This window comes from Phaseolus vulgaris, chromosome 10 (genome assembly GCF_051622355.1).
Source record: "Phaseolus vulgaris cultivar YP4 chromosome 10, ASM5162235v1, whole genome shotgun sequence".
Classification (NCBI taxonomy): domain Eukaryota; kingdom Viridiplantae; phylum Streptophyta; class Magnoliopsida; order Fabales; family Fabaceae; genus Phaseolus; species Phaseolus vulgaris.
The window spans coordinates 4,301,650-4,319,443 of record NC_143507.1 but is presented as its reverse complement, the minus strand read 5'-3'; the positions used below and the strand labels follow the sequence as shown (position 1 = coordinate 4,319,443).

At 35.3% G+C, this 17,794-nt stretch overlaps 1 protein-coding gene and 1 long non-coding RNA gene across 12 annotated transcripts; one reads left to right on the top strand and one right to left on the bottom strand.

The window, feature by feature from the left end:
* The first annotated feature begins 1,819 nt into the window (after positions 1-1,819).
* On the top strand, positions 1,820-15,830 carry LOC137818393 (serine/threonine-protein kinase ATG1c). 11 transcript variants are annotated; one of them, XM_068621797.1, is made up of 13 exons: positions 1,820-2,284; positions 10,367-10,484; positions 10,556-10,614; positions 10,782-10,846; positions 11,231-11,324; positions 11,405-11,485; positions 11,670-11,778; positions 12,606-12,687; positions 12,765-13,147; positions 13,250-13,602; positions 14,533-14,824; positions 15,138-15,208; positions 15,437-15,830. In XM_068621797.1, exons 1-13 carry the CDS (start codon positions 2,042-2,044, stop codon positions 15,686-15,688), a joined length of 2,202 nt encoding a protein of 733 aa, XP_068477898.1. In that variant the 5' UTR covers positions 1,820-2,041; the 3' UTR covers positions 15,689-15,830. The 11 variants fall into 11 exon arrangements, with proteins under 11 accessions (XP_068477898.1, XP_068477899.1, XP_068477900.1 ...); XM_068621798.1 differs by having other exon boundaries at positions 1,822-2,284; positions 12,771-13,147; XM_068621799.1 differs by having other exon boundaries at positions 1,825-2,284; positions 13,298-13,602.
* Positions 2,234-7,749, bottom strand: LOC150024161 (uncharacterized). Its single transcript, XR_016516291.1, has 2 exons — positions 7,634-7,749; positions 2,234-2,444 (listed from the first exon to the last, which is right to left on the bottom strand). It is a non-coding gene; the product is annotated as an uncharacterized LOC150024161 (long non-coding RNA).
* Positions 15,831-17,794: the final 1,964 nt, after the last annotated feature.

Here is a 17,794-nt window from a genome sequence, read left to right as displayed (position 1 = left end):
CCTCAAATCTCTTGAAACCCAATAACATGACCCTCATGGTCTCTCCGTCTCTCTCATGCTCTTTGTGTCTCTTATACTCTTTGTTTTTCTCATGCATACGAATACACATAAATTTATATTTTATTTAAATAAATATACACATAATAATAATAATAAAAAAAAAAGTGGACACACAAACGCCCCAAATTGTTTTAAAAAAGTTAAGATTACTTAAAAAAAAAAGATTGATTTTTTAAAAAATTGGATGAAATCGATATTTTTTTTTAAAGTTGAAATTTTTTAAAATCTAAAAAATAAAGTTGATTTTGGACTTTAATATAAACTAAAAAGTTTACTAACCCATTATCTTTTTAACAAAATAACAATATGAATAATTTATGATAAATTATATAATTAAATTGTGTAAATGAATAGTGTAATTTGATAAAAAAATATTTAACTTTAAATATAATTAATAAGAGTGTGATATGAAGATCAAATGAAAAACAATTGTGATTTTTTATGATTAAGTGAAAATAGAGATAAACACTTATCTGTGAGCATATGAGAAGAAATTCAAAAGTTGATTGTATTTTTATTTTGCTATATTTGAATTTGGAAGGAACATAATTTATATTTTAATTTGTTGTTTAGTGAATTAAGGTGTTTTGATATTTAAATTCAAATATGATTTAGTTATATTCATTTACTTTGCTTGAGGTCAAACAATATTCTAAGTTGGGGGTTGATAAGTACCATATTTCAATAATATTTCATATTAAAATACAAACACTTATGAATATTAATTGATAAAATAACTATAATATAATCCCTAATTTATGAATTTAAACATTTAAACATATTTTATGTTATAATATGAAATAAAAATGATTTATTTGCCAATTTGTGTTAATTTCAAGATTCTAGCAAGAATAGAGATGAAAGGGCAAAAAAAGAATATATAAGATAAAAAGAGAAAGCTAGAACGTTCAAAACACTCGCCCAAGCCATAACTCCTAAAGGATCTCGCCCAAGCCATAACTCTCAGAGGATCTCGCCCAAGTGAGCCCAATCTCGCCTAGGCGAGATCACTCCGGTGACGTTGGGTCTGTTTTCGTCGAACTCGCTCAAGTGAACCCAATCACACCTAGACGAGAAGTCACTTAGCTCAAGCCCAACTAGGTTAAATATGAGGCATGAGGCATAACCCTAGACATGAATTGAAAGAATATAAGGTGTTAGAAACCCTAGAGGAGGCAACCATCATGGAGAAACATCCTGGATCTTCTCCTTGCTCTCCATGTTTGTAATGGCCAACATGAGTGATTAATTCTACCCTTTAAGATTGAGAGTTTGTTTAAACTCTTATGTAATGAGGTGATATTTAAATATAATATTGTGAGATATATTGGTATATATGTATATTTTATATTTGAAGAATATCTTCAATATCTTTCACTAAACCAATGTTTGATTTATCGGAGTTGACACTCGAATTAGGTGAGACATGATCATGATTAGTAGAGAATTCCCATAACTGTCATAATTGTCATTTATTTAGTGCCTTAAATGTATGTTGACATATCACCGAGATCCAATGACGAACTCCTTTAGTACCGACCGAAACATTTTTATTTTTTTAAATACTATTATATATTACTTTTTCTTTTTTATATATCTCTTTTCTCTAGAAATAAATAATATAGGATGACAATGCATAATAAAATAAAAGTTATTATTGTAAAATAAAATATATGAAATTAAGTTTAATAAATTAAAAAATGAATAAGAATTTTGTGAATGATGACTAATAATAATAGTTATAATGGTCTTCTCTTCTTCGATAACGATAACACTAATAAATTTTCTGAACTCAAAGTAAAGTGTCTGTTCAAAAGCAACCTCGCATTTGTGTAAAAAACAAAAAAAAAAAACTTCAAAACTTTTCTGACCCAATCCGTGGTCGTGTTCTGCAAAAAATCAAAACCCGAGAAAGTAGTTAGGAGGATCCGTTTTCGGTAATCGGGTTTCGGAGTCTAGGGTTTCGGATTCAACGGTGGCGATGGCACAGGCAGTGGGGCGGAGCAGGGTGGTCGGAGAATACGTGGTGGGGAGGCAAATCGGCTCGGGGTCGTTCTCGGTGGTGTGGCACGGAAGGCATAAGGTTCACGGAACCGAGGTTGCAATAAAGGAGATCGCCACACTTCGCCTCAATAAAAAGTTGCAGGAGAGCCTCATGTCCGAGATTTACATCTTGAAGCGGATTAACCACCCTAACATAATCTGTTTGCACGATATCATTCAGGTTAGGTGTTGATTTTTTTTTGGTTTTTGGTGTGGAATGTTTTTGTTGTAACCACCTTGATTAACGCCTTATACTGTTTGGTGGGACCCTGATAAGTTTGGGGTTTTTGAGAGATTAATTCTTGGTCTGGGACTTAGTTAAATTTAAAAACTTATCACTCCTTTTGATATGAACGATCGTGTGTAGAAGCGTCTAGGTCATCTCGTAAGAGATTTCGTCGAAGAACGATTAGGCTTTGGACAAAGGGAACCTTTAGGTGGCTTCCGATTATACCAAGAACAAGAACAATGATAGAGAATTGAGAAAAGGAAACAAACTGCATATATTATTGATATCTCAAATAATAGTTCAATACTCTATTTATAGAGTACTAAAGATTACAAATGATAAAGATAAATGCTAGAAAGATAAATGATAAAATCCTAACTAATTAAATCCCAACTAAAGATTTAAATCCTAACTAATTAAATCCCAACTAAAGATAAATGATAAATAATAGAAACTACTAATTAAATCCTAAAACTTTAGAATATAACAATGCCCTCCCCATAACAACATTCTTGCCCTCAAGAATGGAACAATGGGTACTTCTTCTTCAAATCAAAGTAGAACTCCCAAGTTGCATCCCCAGGAAGTTGGTGCTTCCATTTCACTAAAACCTTTGTGACTGCCCTTCCTCTTCGCTTAACTGTCATGCGGTCAATGATAGCTTCAGGCTCTTTCAGTTGTAGTGGGTCTTCAGATTGATAAGGCAGCGTAGTGGAAACCACCATGTCTCCCACATGTTTCCTTAGTTGTGATACATGGAAGACATTGTGAATCTTAGAATGCATTGGAAGTTCTAGCTTATAAGCTACCTCCCCCACCTTATCCAAAACCTTGTAGGGCCCGAAATACTTTGGGCTCAACTTAGCATTTGGTTTGAAGCTTACGGATACCTGCCTGTAAGCTTGCAACTTAACGTAAACTAAGTCACCAATCTCAAAACCCCTCTCGGATCTGTGTCTATCTGCTAGTTGCTTCATTCTCTCTTGTGCTCGTTTTAAATGAAATTTTATCACTTTCAACATTTGTTCTCTCTTGAGAAGGCTTCTATCTACCAATTCAATGCTGGATTCTCCTGGTAAATATGGTAAATGGATAGGAGGTGGTTGACCATACACAATTTCATAAGGGGTGGCTTTGATGGTTGTATGGAATGTGGTATTATACCATCATTCTGCAAGAGGAAGCCATTGCACCCATTTGTGTGGTGAGTCAACACACATACATCTCAAATAAGTTTCTAAGCATCTATTCACCACCTTCGTCTGGCCATCTGTTTGGGGATGATAACTTGTGGACAGTTGAACTTGCACTCCTTGTACTGCCATAAACTCTTTCCAAAATTGGCTCACAAAAATCGGATCTCTATCATTGGTAATGGTTTCTGGACATCCATGTAACTTGAACACGTTGTCCAAAAATGCTTGAGCAACACTTCTCGCCGTATAGGGATGAGTTAGGGCCATAAAATGGGCAGCTTTGCTCAACCTGTCGACTACCACAAAAATGACTTGTTTACCTTCTGAATGTGGTAACCCTTCAATGAAATCCATGGTGATGTGCTGCCAAATGGTCTGCGGAATGGGTAGAGGTTGTAGAAGGCCTGGAGTAGCAGCGGTGTCATATTTATTTTGCTGACACACAGAACACCGTTGGATAAAATGTTTGATATCTTTATTTAAGCTTTTCCAATAAACCACTGCCTAGACCCTTTTCACTGTTGCATTCATACCCGAATGACCGCCCTCCGCTGAGGCATGTAGCCACTGCAAAATCTTCTTTCTCAATAACCCATCTATCCCTACAACCAGCCTGCCTTTTCTTCTAAGTTCATTGTTTTCCCATGTATAATGTTTATGGGAACTTGTATTCGCCTTTAACTCTGTTATGAGTTTCTGTAAGTGAATATCTGTAATCCATGATTGTTGTATATCCTGTAGTAACTCAGACTGTAGTTGTAAGGTAATTAAACCTTTGCATTCCACTATGTCCCTTCTAGATAATGCATCAGCGACAACATTTTCTTTTCCTTGGCGATATTCTATGGTGAAATCAAATTCCATCAGCTTGACTAGCCATTTTTGTTGAAACTCGGTGGACCATCTTTGATCTAAGATGTATTTAAGGCTGTAATGATCCGTCTTGATAGTAAAATGACGATTCAACAGGTAATGTCGCCATTTTTGCACAGCAAAGACTACTCCCACTAATTCCTTTTCGTATGTTGAATAAGCTTGTTGTTGAAGATTAAAAATTCTACTAATAAAAGCTATGGGATGGTGGTCTTGCATCAAAACTGCTCCCACGCCTTGCCCAGAAGCATCTACCTCCACAACAAAGACTTTTGTGAAATCAGGTAGTGCTAAAACGGGAGTACTGCTCATCATCTGCTTAAGGTCGTGAAAAGCTTGTTCAGCCCTCTCACACCAAAGGAAATTGTCCTTCTTAAGCATATCAGTTAAGGGTTTAGCAATGATGCCATAGCCGCGGACAAATCTTCTATAATACCCAGCTAAGCCCAAAAACCCTCGTAATTGCTTTAGGGTTCGTGGTAGAGGCCAGCTTACCATAGCAACAACTTTGTTGGAGTCCGCGGAAACGCCATGTGCATTAATAATATGGCCTAAGTACTCCACTTCGGAAACAGCAAAATAGCATTTAGATCTCTTGGCAAAAAGAGAATGGATACGGAGAGTCTGCAATACTTCTTTGAGATGTTGTATGTGCTCCGTTATGTTTTTGCTGTAGACTAGAATATCATCAAAAAACACCAACAAGAATTTCCTTAAAAACCTCTGAAAAATGGAGTTCATTAATCCTTGGAATGTAGCCGAAGCGTTGGTGAGTCCAAATGGCATCACCAGGTACTCATAATGTCCCAAGTGTGTTCGAAAAGCTGTCTTCCACACATCGTCGGGATTCATTCGAACTTGATTATAGCCTGCACGTAAATCAATTTTCGAAAAAACAGTAGATCCTGCTAATTCATCCAGTAGATCGTCAACTAAAGGAATAGGAAATTTGTTCTTGACTGTGCCCTTATTCAGATCCCTATAATCAACACAAAGTCTCCATGAACCATCTTTTTTGCTTACAAGAACCACGGGGCTGGCGTAAGGGCTGCAGCTTTCCTGTATAATTCCGGATTGCAAATATTCATGTATAAGTTGGTCAATAATATCTTTTTGGGTTGTGGCATACCTGTAAGGCCGTTTGTTGACTGGATTAACTCCCTGAATCAATGGAATATGATGATCATGGCCTGGTCGAAAGGGTGGTAATTGTTGTGGTTCTTGAAAGATATCTGCAAATTCTTGTAAGAGATTCGCGATCTCAGTTGGAATCTCCTGTTCTGCAGCATGTGTAGTCAAGGACTGCAACAACATGTCCTCCCCTGCACCCACGTGTATCATAGACAAATGTACACCGTCAATAAAAGCTTTGCTCAACTGTTTCTTGTGTGCAGGTTTAAGCTTGGGGGCCATAGAGCCACGTAGAACATGTCGCCTTCCTTGTACCTTGAATTCCATAGTGAGTTTGTCGAAATTCCATAAAATATCGCCCAATGTTATGAGCCACTCAATTCCCAACACTAAATCGCAACACCCCAAAGGAAGGAGTAGCATATCAGCAGTAAAAGTTGTGTGTTGAATTGTCCAACTAAAATTTTTGACCACGGAAGATATCTTGATCTTTGACCCATCTGCTACCACGACATTCAAAGGGGCAATTGTCTCAATTACGCACCCATATTTTTGAGCCATTTGGGTATCTAAGAAATTATGAGTGCTGCCACTATCAATGAGAATATGTAAAGGTCGTTTTTGATGATATCCAGTGATTCTCATAGTCCTGAACCCAACCACTCCTGTTAATGCGTTGACTGAGATTTGTGGTTCCTTCCATTGCAATAAGTCAGTATCGTCACTGGGAGGACTATCCTGTGCGTCATCTTCTTCCTCCATCTCCATGACGTGAAGCTGTAATTTCTTGTGTACTCTACTGTGCTCCATTGAGTAGGGTTCATCACAAAAATAACAAAGGCCTTGGGCTCTACGTTCTGCTATGAATTCTGGCGTTAGGTGGCATGTGGGTTTAGGTTTGGGAACCGCAGTGATTGGAGATGACGATGATAGAGGCACTGGAGCTGGACCTAAGACTCCCCTGTGGAATTTGGTTGTCGACTTGCTAGAATTGGCTGCTTCATACGTCCTGGCCAAAGTAAATGCATGTTGTAGAGATGTAGGTTGGAACATGCGTACCATCATCTGGATGTCTTGCTTTAAGCCACCAAGGAAGCAACTGAGAACATGATCATTGGCTAACTTTAATCTTGTAATGATGGAATCAAACTCTTCATGATAGGCATCAACGGACGTCTTTTGTCGCAGACGCATTAGCGCAACCATGGGATCATCGCCAATTGCACCAAACCGATCTTTTAGACTTTTGGTGAATCCCGACCATGAAGGTGCAGCCATATCTAAATCAGAGTTCTGAAGTGCGGTATGCCATTGCAAGGCCTTTCCTTCTAGATGCACAAGTGCCAGCTGTACCTTGAATTCCTCTGGAGTCTTGTCAATGAGAAAATAATTTTCGCATTGATAAATCCACTGATTAACATTTTCGCCATTGAATCAGGGAAAGTCGATGCGTGCCAACCGCGTGCCACAAACATAAGAAGACCCCGTTCGAGGTCCGCGCGACATTGTCTCAGGTGAGGGCCGAGGGGAGCGTTCACCTTGAGATTGAGTAAGTAAATCCTGGATGGTGTCTTTCATAGAAAGAGTCAAAGTTTCCTTCAACGTAGTCGCGAGTTCCATAAACCGATTATCCATCCTTTGGGAGAGTCGATCTTCCATCTCCCTAGTAGCTTGAGCGGAGCGTGTTGATTCTGCCATTGAAGTACTGGAAGGTCCTAGCTGATACCAATTGATATGAACGATCGTGTGTAGAAGCGTCTAGGTCATCTCGTAAGAGATTTCGAAGAACGATTAGGCTTTGGACAAAGGGAACCTTTAGGTGGCTTCCGATTATACCAAGAACAAGAACAATGATAGAGAATTGAGAAAAGGAAACAAACTGCATATATTATTGATATCTCAAATAATAGTTCAATACTCTATTTATAGAGTACTAAAGATTACAAATGATAAAGATAAATGCTAGAAAGATAAATGATAAAATCCTAACTAATTAAATCCCAACTAAAGATTTAAATCCTAACTAATTAAATCCCAACTAAAGATAAATGATAAATAATAGAAACTACTAATTAAATCCTAAAACTTTAGAATATAACACCTTTCCAAAGATGTAATATGTTGGTATTAAATCCCTCAGAATCTTAGGGTGTATTGCCAGTTGAGTCAAACTCTTTGGGCTGGTGGGGACTGTCGAAGATATTTTGTGATTTGGAATTTCGGGAAATGTTGTTACTGTGAGGATTCTCTTATTTTGGGTGTTTTTATAATTGTTTAGTAGTGTTTTTATAGTTTGTTTTGCTTTAAGTAAAGTGCTTTTGGTTTTGGGTTTTAGGGTGTGCGATTACTGTTGCTCATATAAATTTTTTACAGTGAAGTGGTGATGATATTTTTAGAGCTTGGAAATGTGTGGTGATTGATGATTTTGGCGATTTTGATATTGGTGATTTTGCTTTTATCTGGGGTTAGAACTAGAAATGTTTTTTAGTGGTGAGAAAGAATGTTGGCAATCTGCCGTTTGACTAGGGGAATATACAAAACCTTTGAAAAAGTGTGTAGGGGCATGATAACCATGGTTGCTGCTATGTGGGTGCTGTACTGTGGGATTTAAAGAGGAAACAGATTTTACCTTTGGGGTTTCTGCATTAAAACTATGCGGTTGTGTATGCTAGTATGTTATTATTTATAGGATGAAACCTTTTTGCTCTGGGGTGTAGCTACATCCTACTGGTACCTAGGTTCCCTTTCTATTTTTGAGAAAAAGCAGTATGCAAGCGCTCTCTATTAAGTTAACAAGATACAGTATTCTTCTGTTTAAATTGAATTGGGGGAAGTTGTGATCATGAAGCTTGGTTTAGTGTAGGAAAAAATACCTTTTGTTGTGTTGGAAAACTGACTTGATTGTAGTCATCCCTTGCTCACCTTAATTGTGGTCTATTTGGGGGTTGTGTTGATTGCAACCTCAAGGTTGGTGGTTTAGAACCATATTTACTAGAGATATGACCAAAGTTAGGTAAAAAAGTACAGTTTAAGATTGTATCATAACTTCTATCCCATATCCATTTTTGGGCCCACTTGCAAGTTGCAATTGCCAAGCTGCAGGCAGGAAGTCCTAGGCATGAGGAGTGTTGAAAAGCCACCTTAGCTACACTCACTCCTAGCTCACCTTAGTCGTGGTCTCTTTGGGGTTGCCTTAATTGCACATCAAGGGTGGCGGTTCAATATGTTAATGGGGGACAACCTTCGCTTTACAAGCTAGTTTTAGAGTTAAGTTAGGTCCAAAACCAAAGTTTAATAGTATGTGTTCCGACCTCAAGTCTGTTGGAATAACATCATTAAGGTCAATCACCGCATCACAAGTATTGTACGTTATAGAACTCAGAGCTCCATCACGATTTTGTCCATAAAAGACACCTCGAAGGGTTAATGGAGGAAGGTGTATTTAAATTGCCACTGACCTCAACTTCTAAGCGATGTAGAACTATTGAGTATATTGGAACAAGCTCCCAAGTTGAGGGCGGAGAGAACGGGGGTTCATCTTTGGAACCAATGTTCCATTCCACATTTGATGCCAATGTTCCAACCAATGTTGTGAAACTCGAGGATCATGAGAGGATTGGAAAAGAGATTAAAAATCGTAACTGGACTCGTAAGAGTTACTAGTATATGAAACATTATATTCAATGCATAACACTATTAAAAATAGATTTATAATTCATAAAATGTTAATGCATAAAACAACTAATAAATTCATAAATGTTTAATACAAGCAAACCATCCAAGATATTTCTTAATATTAAAAGCAGGATAATCATCAATCCTTCCTTCCACATGATGCCATTATAAATATCAACAACAACTAGCACAACAAATCAAAAAATAAAACTGAGAAGAACAACGACTTTATACGCAAGTAGGAGCGGGCATGAGCAGCGGGCGACAAATGAGTGACGGTGAGCACGACTTTTTGTGGTGGCAAACGCAAGCACGAGCAGTGACAAGCGCAAGTGGTGGCGAACATGAGTGGCAGAGAGAGTGACCGACGACGAGCGCGAGCGGTGGAGTGCGCGACCGACATTGATGTGTGGACGTAGGGCTTTAGAATTGCATAAGGTAGGTTTTTTTCTTAACCAAAAATGGCCCTTCACGAGTAAACGAATCAAGATCGTCGAACGATTCTCCAATCCAGTGAGCAGAACACGTACTCTTGATTCGCATGGTTCACAATTTGTCATGGGAGTCACCTTGCTTTCTTCTCCAAACTCATTTAATCGTGTATACTCGCCATTTTCACAACATTGGTTCCAATGTCAAGTCTGTTAAGATAACATCGTTAGGATCAATCACTGCATTTGATGTATTATCAGCGTAGAAACTTGAATCTGCGTCAAGGTTTTGTCCTTAAAAGGCGCCTCAAAGGGTTAAGGGAGTAAGGTGTATTTAAATTGTCCTTGACCTTGACTCTTAAGTGATGTGGGTGAGACTATTGGGTGCACCAGAACAGTATGGAAATCGAAGGAGTGACAACTATTGATGAATGACCATTTGATTGTAAAAATGACAATGGTTGTTTAAAATCTAGGATGGATTTATTTTGTGCTGATGACAGATGAAATATGTTGTTTGTAGGGTGTGGATTGTTTTTAAGTATTAGTTTTGGCTCATTTTATTCAAAACCAAAATTCTGAGGTTTGAATAAGTACTGTACATAGCAATATTCTATGAATAGATTGATCTGGGTGAATTTATTATTTGTGGTGTGATGTGCAATGAAATATGCATTTTTGGTGCATCACGAAAGTCTCTCTTTAGAAGTGTCATTCATTTTATGTAGGTTCCTGGGAAGATACATCTTGTGTTAGAATACTGTAAAGGGGGAGATCTTTCCTTGTACATTCAACGCCATGGAAGGGTACCAGAGGCAACTGCAAAGCATTTTATGCAGCAGCTGGGTATGTTTCAACTGTATGCAGTTATGTTCTCTTTAAATGTTCTAGTAATAAATGACTACTCTGTGTTTCAGCTGCTGGTCTACTAGTTCTTCGAGATAATAACCTTATTCATCGAGACCTGAAACCACAGGTTTTTATTTTTATTCTAATGCATAAAACATAAATGCCTATTTATTGGTTTATCTCTCATCATTTCAGAATCCTAGTTGATCTCCTTATATATTAAATTTAAACTTTGTATGAAGGTTGTGTTGTCATTTTATCTAAGTATGGTAATCATTATCATCCTTGAAACAGAACCTTCTTCTCTCCCAAAATGATGAGAAGTCAGTGCTGAAGATTGCTGACTTTGGATTTGCAAGGTAGCCTAATTATTTCAACTTCATTCATCTCTCTTGAAGACCCCCAAAAAAAAATGATTAAGACATGATGAAAGCCCAGCGTTATTCTTTATGTATGTGGCTCAATATTTGACTTGAGATAATTAGGGAAAGTGTGTTTTTAAATGTGGTCAATGTGTTGATCATAATAATACAAATAAGTGTTTTAAACCCCTAAGAAAAGTCTTTACATATTTGATATGACAAATTATACCACCTTGCTTGCTTTAACTTTCTTCTGTTCTGTTTTGCCTGTGTGTATCTCTCTGACTTTCAAAAAAATGTCCGGGTATTCTTTCTGAAAAGGTTCTTCTCTATACTCCTTTCTGTAATGTAGTCATTAACCACATTTTTCTTCTCGGGCAGATCTCTGCAACCTAGGGGCCTTGCTGAAACCTTGTGTGGTTCACCACTGTACATGGCTCCAGAAATCATGCAACTACAGAAGTATGATGCTAAGGTGATTTCAATTTTAATATCTTTGGAACACCAAGCATTAATGATTAGTTTCCTTTCATTTATATCTAATTAAACATGCAGGCAGATCTCTGGAGTGTTGGTGCAATCTTATTTCAGCTGGTTACAGGAAGAACACCTTTTACCGGAAACAATCAAATACAGGTATTGAATTGATAAAATGCCTGTTTTCGTAGTCTTTTGAATTTTCTCTCAATGCAAACAAAGTTGTTCTTTCTAATCAATAATGTATATAATTTGGTGCTATATCAGAAGTGTTATCCTCCATATCGGTACATTTTTGCTGCCTTAGGTAACTTAATGTAACTTATAATCATGGACTCTGCAGTTACTACAGAATATTTTGAAATCGACAGAATTGCAGTTTCCATCTGATTGCCCAAGTCTGAGTTTTGAATGCAAAGATTTGTGTCAGAAATTGCTACGTCGGAATCCAGGTATGTTTTCATTTTATTGAATATTAAAACCTTAGGCATAAATTAAGGTTGAATTTGTGGGCCAGTTTATTTAATCATTGTTTATAGTATTGATACTTTTCTAATATGGGTCGATATTTCCTTGGTTTCCCTTATTGACTTTTACCTGGGAAACTAGCTGCAGTAAATAGGGCGAATGCATGTGTGTTTCAAACCTGCCTATGTAAAATTAGATTGCTTTAGTTCGCATCAGTATGACCACTCCTTCACAAAATTGAGCCAACAAATTTGTTTTTTCTTGTCAGGCTTTTATATAACTTATTCTCCTGCTAACCAATACCACATCAACTAGAATCATGGTGTATTTTGATTTTTGTTATTTTTGCTAGTGAAGATCAGACCTCTTCATAGTTGAATACTTATTTCTGAATTTTGGGGCAAGATTTAGAAACATAACAACCTGATACAGGGTAAGTTATTACTCATTGTTAGGAGTACAGGCAATGTAACTTTGGAAGTCTTATGAATTAAGGAAGAGTTTCATCTGGGGATTGATAATAGTTGGAGCTTGACTTGGTGATCTGATGATTAAATGATAAAATATGCTTGTAATAATAATCCCTAGTTTTTAATATTAATATAAAATATAAATTGAGGGAAATTTACTCCTTGTGTTCCAACCGAAAGTCTTTCATACTCTACTTTTTCAACAGTGTTGTGTGAAAGAAATAAGGAAAAAGGGATGATATAAGATATAAGGTTTTTGTCATTATTTTCAGTACATTCCATATCTGTTCTTATTCTAATATATTATTCTCTCTTCTGTATCTTTTTTATTTTAACTTCAGTGGAACGTCTAACTTTTGAAGAATTTTTTAACCACCCATTTCTTTCTCAGAAGCAAAGAGAACAGGATGACGAGCCTTTGAGGTAAAAACACAGTCTCTTATACTTTATGGTTATTATGGTTTTTCAGTTTGCAAATATAAATAATTTGTAGTTTGCAGGAGTAGAAGTTCTTCAAGGCTGGTTGGTGGGTTTTATTCTACTGTGTCTGACCCTTTGAGAAGAACTGACGAAAATTATCAAGAAGATTGTTTGCCTTTCATCCTAGATGACGACTCTGGTGGTGGCCCTGAGGGGAGTCCATCCTTTTCAAGAAAAAAACCCTCAATAAAGTCCACCTATGGATTTGATCTAAATTCTAAACTAGATAAAGCAGATTCAACATCTCCTATGTATAATAACATAAATTCTAATTCTGGGTTTGTTAGTGTGACACAAAGATCTGATAACACTAATAGAAGATTGGACAACCATAACATTTCAAGAAATCTCACTGATCCTCTAGAATCTCCAGAACAGATGTTCGCAAATCCTTATCCAAAAGGTAATACAAGCTAAATTTTGTTTCCATGGTTGGATTTAGGACATTTTTTTTTCTTTTCTGAATTATGTATAATGCTTCTCATATTTGTGTAATACATGACAGTTACGGATTCCCTGGAGAATATTGATCAAGAATATGTTCTGGTGCCAGGGCTCCCTGATGTTTCGTCATCTTCAGTGGGTGCTTTACGGCCCAGCCATACTCCATATAGGTCTGGTAGTTTACCACAAGAGTCTTCTAGTTCAATCACCAGACCTAGTGCTCCAATGCCAATAGTTGGTGTACATACAAATAGCACGTACCAAGTTGGAAGTTCAGGAAGTCAGGACTCTGCTCCTGGGACTTCGCTTGGATCAATGGATATAGGTGATGAACAGCCATCAGCTCATTGCATGACTAGGGTGAAATCATTGCAACAGTGTGCATCTGCCATCACTGAGTTAGTTAATGAAAAGGTAAATGTTGCTAAAAGTTTGCTCGCAACTGTGCTCTTATTTGTAATTTGGCTCTAAATTTTCTTATAAACCACTAATTTTGTCCCCAAACTATTACTCTCTTTCTATCTCCTAAATGATCCGTAAAGTAAGAAATTTGTTTTAGTAATCTCTTATGTATTGAATATGCTACTTTTATTCCCTCTATTCTATTTTCTCAAAGTTTAGGGATCATATTGAAGGATTTTTTGTAGTTGGGGTTCTAAATATGATTTCAAATACTTATAGTTCAGGGATGACAAGGAGTGTTTACTCTAAACTTAAGTTGAGGAATGTGCGGGTATTCAATAATCATGATCTAGTTTTTAACTCCTTGTCTCTAGTGGAGCTTAGTAAATCATCTTTTAAACTAATCAGGACATTGTGTGAAGTATTGTGATTAAATATATTTCGTATTGTGGATACATTCATTCTATTTAGACAATAGGTTAGCTGGTCTTTTTATTTGGCTTTTACGTATAATTTAGTGAATCAACATGTTATGGCCTATTCAATTACTTTGTGAAAAGCTGTTGATGTCTAGAAACATGCTGTCATTGTTATTAGTTGTATTATCTGTACCAACATATAAAGGAGATACCAATTTTCATAATTGTTTTTGGTGTACACATTTTCTTACTATTTTACCCTTATTCTAATAACATTTTTATAACTGTTTTTTATAATAACTACTACCTAACTGGGATAATCTTTATTTTCATTTAGTAACAAAAATGTAGACGCACGGGCATTTGTCAGACTTGTGTTTCCAGTAGTTATTATTATAGTAGTAATAATAGTAATAATATAGCAATTTAGTTGTTCATTCTTTATGCATTATGAGGATCTTTCCCTTTGATGATACTCGCCCTTTGGGCCACTCCATGTCTGACTCTTAAAAAAATGGTAAAGATGGAGGCAGGAAAGCATCTAGAGGCATTTTCTATTCAGCTTGTAATTCTTGCAATCTGGAAGCAAGCGCTGCACATATGCCATACACAAGCTGCCTCAGCCATGGAAGGAAGTCCAAACCAAGAAACTTCAAGATATAGAAAGGGTGCCAGCAGGAAGCATGGCAGCCCTGATTCGGAAGAATGCCTTGATGGAAACATCCTAGAGCCAAAGGATATATTATCTAAAATTGAAAGTGATTTTTTGAGGGAATATGAGCACGCTGAAGAACTCGCCAAGACCATTGAGCCTGGTATGGCATCTGATATTTTAATTTTTGAGCTAAATAGCTAGTTAACTTCCCCTTTTTTTTAAAAATTAAGCTACTTCTGCACCTGAACATGTAAAAGAGTTTTCTTATGTTTAAACTTCTTGGTTTCATAAGCTGAACTATAAACTTTATGCACTCTTTATAATATATGCATGAAATGTAAAGGAATAATTATAATATATGCACGTGTCTCCTTTCTGGGTGTGTGTGAAAGAGAGTGAGACAGATTCTTGTAGTTTCATTACATAGTTTATGAAATATATACCAATGGAGACTCTTTCTGTCTTGATTGCAGGAAACACTGAGATGCCAGATGCAATGGAGACAATATTTCAATCTGCCCTTGCTTTTGGAAGGCATGGGGGTGTGAGTATTTCTTCCTGCTTCTCATTTCATCCATTTTGTCCCGAGTCATCAAATCCATCTTGAAAATACGATTTTAAACATGTAAATGAAAAGAGAAAGAAATCACATCATTGACAATAGAAAATTAAGGTTATCTTACACATTTTCAAGGGTATGCTAAAATTAAGCAAACATGAAGATTGAATTGGTGATCCAAGCTGAGGTTGTGTTCTGTTATTTCTTTGGCAGGTAGAAGAACTCATGGGTGACATGGAAAGTGCAGCTGCATTGTATTCAAAAGCTGTTCGTCTGTTAGTTTTCCTTCTAGTGGAAGGACCATCCCTTATTCTTAATCCTCCGTTTTCACTGACAAACTCAGATCGTTACAGACTTCGAAATTACATTGATATTCTTAATAACAGACAAGGTTATTCAAGGTCCCAGCGAATGGCACTGCTGAAATGTGATGACAGTCAAGGTATCCTTAAGGACAAATTTTAGCAATGGTTATTTCTCTGTCCCATCCACACAACAAATTATTTATTTGTACAGTTATTCTTTTGAGGGAGTAAACCAGCACAAGGTAGGTTGTAAAATTCAACATTTCCGTGATTAGAATGATGATCAAATGTGCATTTGATTATGTATGCTGTGTCATTTGTCCTGTGAATTATTTTATGATGAGCTTTAGGGTTTGAAATTTGAATTTTCTTTTTTTCTTATGAAAATAGTAAAACCATACAATACCTAGGTAATATGCATATAATTATAGTGATACTAAAAATAAAATATTTGGTTTTATTGCCACTTTAAGAGCAAAAGTTTCATTTGACTTTAAAGGTGGTAATCTATTGTGATTTTAAAAGACTTTTTTTTATAAAGAAATCTTGTGGTATTGAAGCAAGATTTATAAAGGTAGAGAGTACTACCAAATCTGATGGTATTTAATTGAGATTTTTAAAGACTAAAGAAGAATTATCTACTCTTTAGAATCATACAAATTTAAATGATTACTTGTTGATTGAATTTTAAGTCTAGGTGATTGCTTTCTACAATTAATATGGGTTATTATTTTTTATAATCAATTTTTGGATTATTATTATTATTATACTTAATTTCAATCAATAATAAAATATATATATATATATATTATTTTTCTATTATATGATTCTTTAATCATAACATTGTGATAATATGATTTCTAACATGATCTAGGCTCATTTACGATGAAGTTGAAAATCTAATTACCCAATGTTCTATGGAAAACAACTAATAAGAAGGCAAACAATTAATAAAAAATATTTGTTAACTATTTCTATTCTCTATTTAAAAGTTAAAAATTGTTAATAAATTTATCAAATGAATTTTTATTTTTAGATTACTAAAAGAAAAGGTGAAGTATTGGAGTGGCGGGAAATTCCTTTAAGATATCTGTACAATAATAGTTTATCATTATTAATAAATTCGTGAAATGAATTTTTATTTTTATTCTTTTAATTGTTAAAGAAAGAGGTAGAAGAATTGAAGTGTTAGAATATGTTAGAATTTTAAGAATTTCGTATTAGATATTTGTGTGAAAATAATTTAAGTTAATAATACATATAAATTAAACTTTATAAAATGGAACTAATATGTAAAACTTAAGAAAAAAATGTTTCATACAAACGAGAACAATAATGTAGAATTAATTAGTTCTTATAATTTATTTTGATTTTACATGTTTTTAATAATAAGATATTTATTTGTTATCTTTCTCATTGACTACGATATTTTTTGAAATTTCTTATTCTCAAGTTTAATCTTTCCAAATAATGCAAGTGAGAATACAATATTTTTAGTTTTGATTATAGAAACTCAAATACATAAATATAAAACATAAAAGTTAAACAAATAACTATCGTACACATCAAGACAATTATGACTCTAAGAAAGAAAACTTATAAGAAAGACACATATAATTCAGAAAAAGAAAGATAAATAAACTAAAAAATGGTATCTTATTGTTTAAAGAAAGAGAGTCTTAAAACTTGTTTAATTATTTTTCAAAGAACTAAAACATATATTTTTTATACAATCAAGATTAAATAAAGATACACAAAATTTACCTATTTGATGTTATAAAGAAATGAACAACTAAGTAATAATTGTTTTTCAAAATTTTCCAAAAGAAAATGGTAACTACATATGGAAAGTTGAATAACAAAAAAAAATTCGTTCCAAACCTTTTACAGACATTTTGATACAGATCATCTCGACAAATAGATGATTAAGGACAACTTCATAATTAAGTCAGTCATCCCAGCATCCAAGACAAAATCCTACCAACTTCAGAAGGACCTCAGCAGAAGAAGAACTGAACATAGACCAGAGCATCAAATGTTTTTTCTTCTGGTCTTTTTAAAAGACAAGTTTATATAAATAAATTGGACTCAATTCGGGGGTCTAAATAGAAAAATAAGCTAGAGTAGGGCGTGCTTAGTAACTTGAGTAGGGCGTGTTTAGTAATTTGAGTAGGGTGTGCTTAATAATTTGGACTTGTGTCAAATCCACCTTTCATAACATGTGCACCTAGGTTTAGGGTTTCTTTGACCTACCTTCTAGAATGTT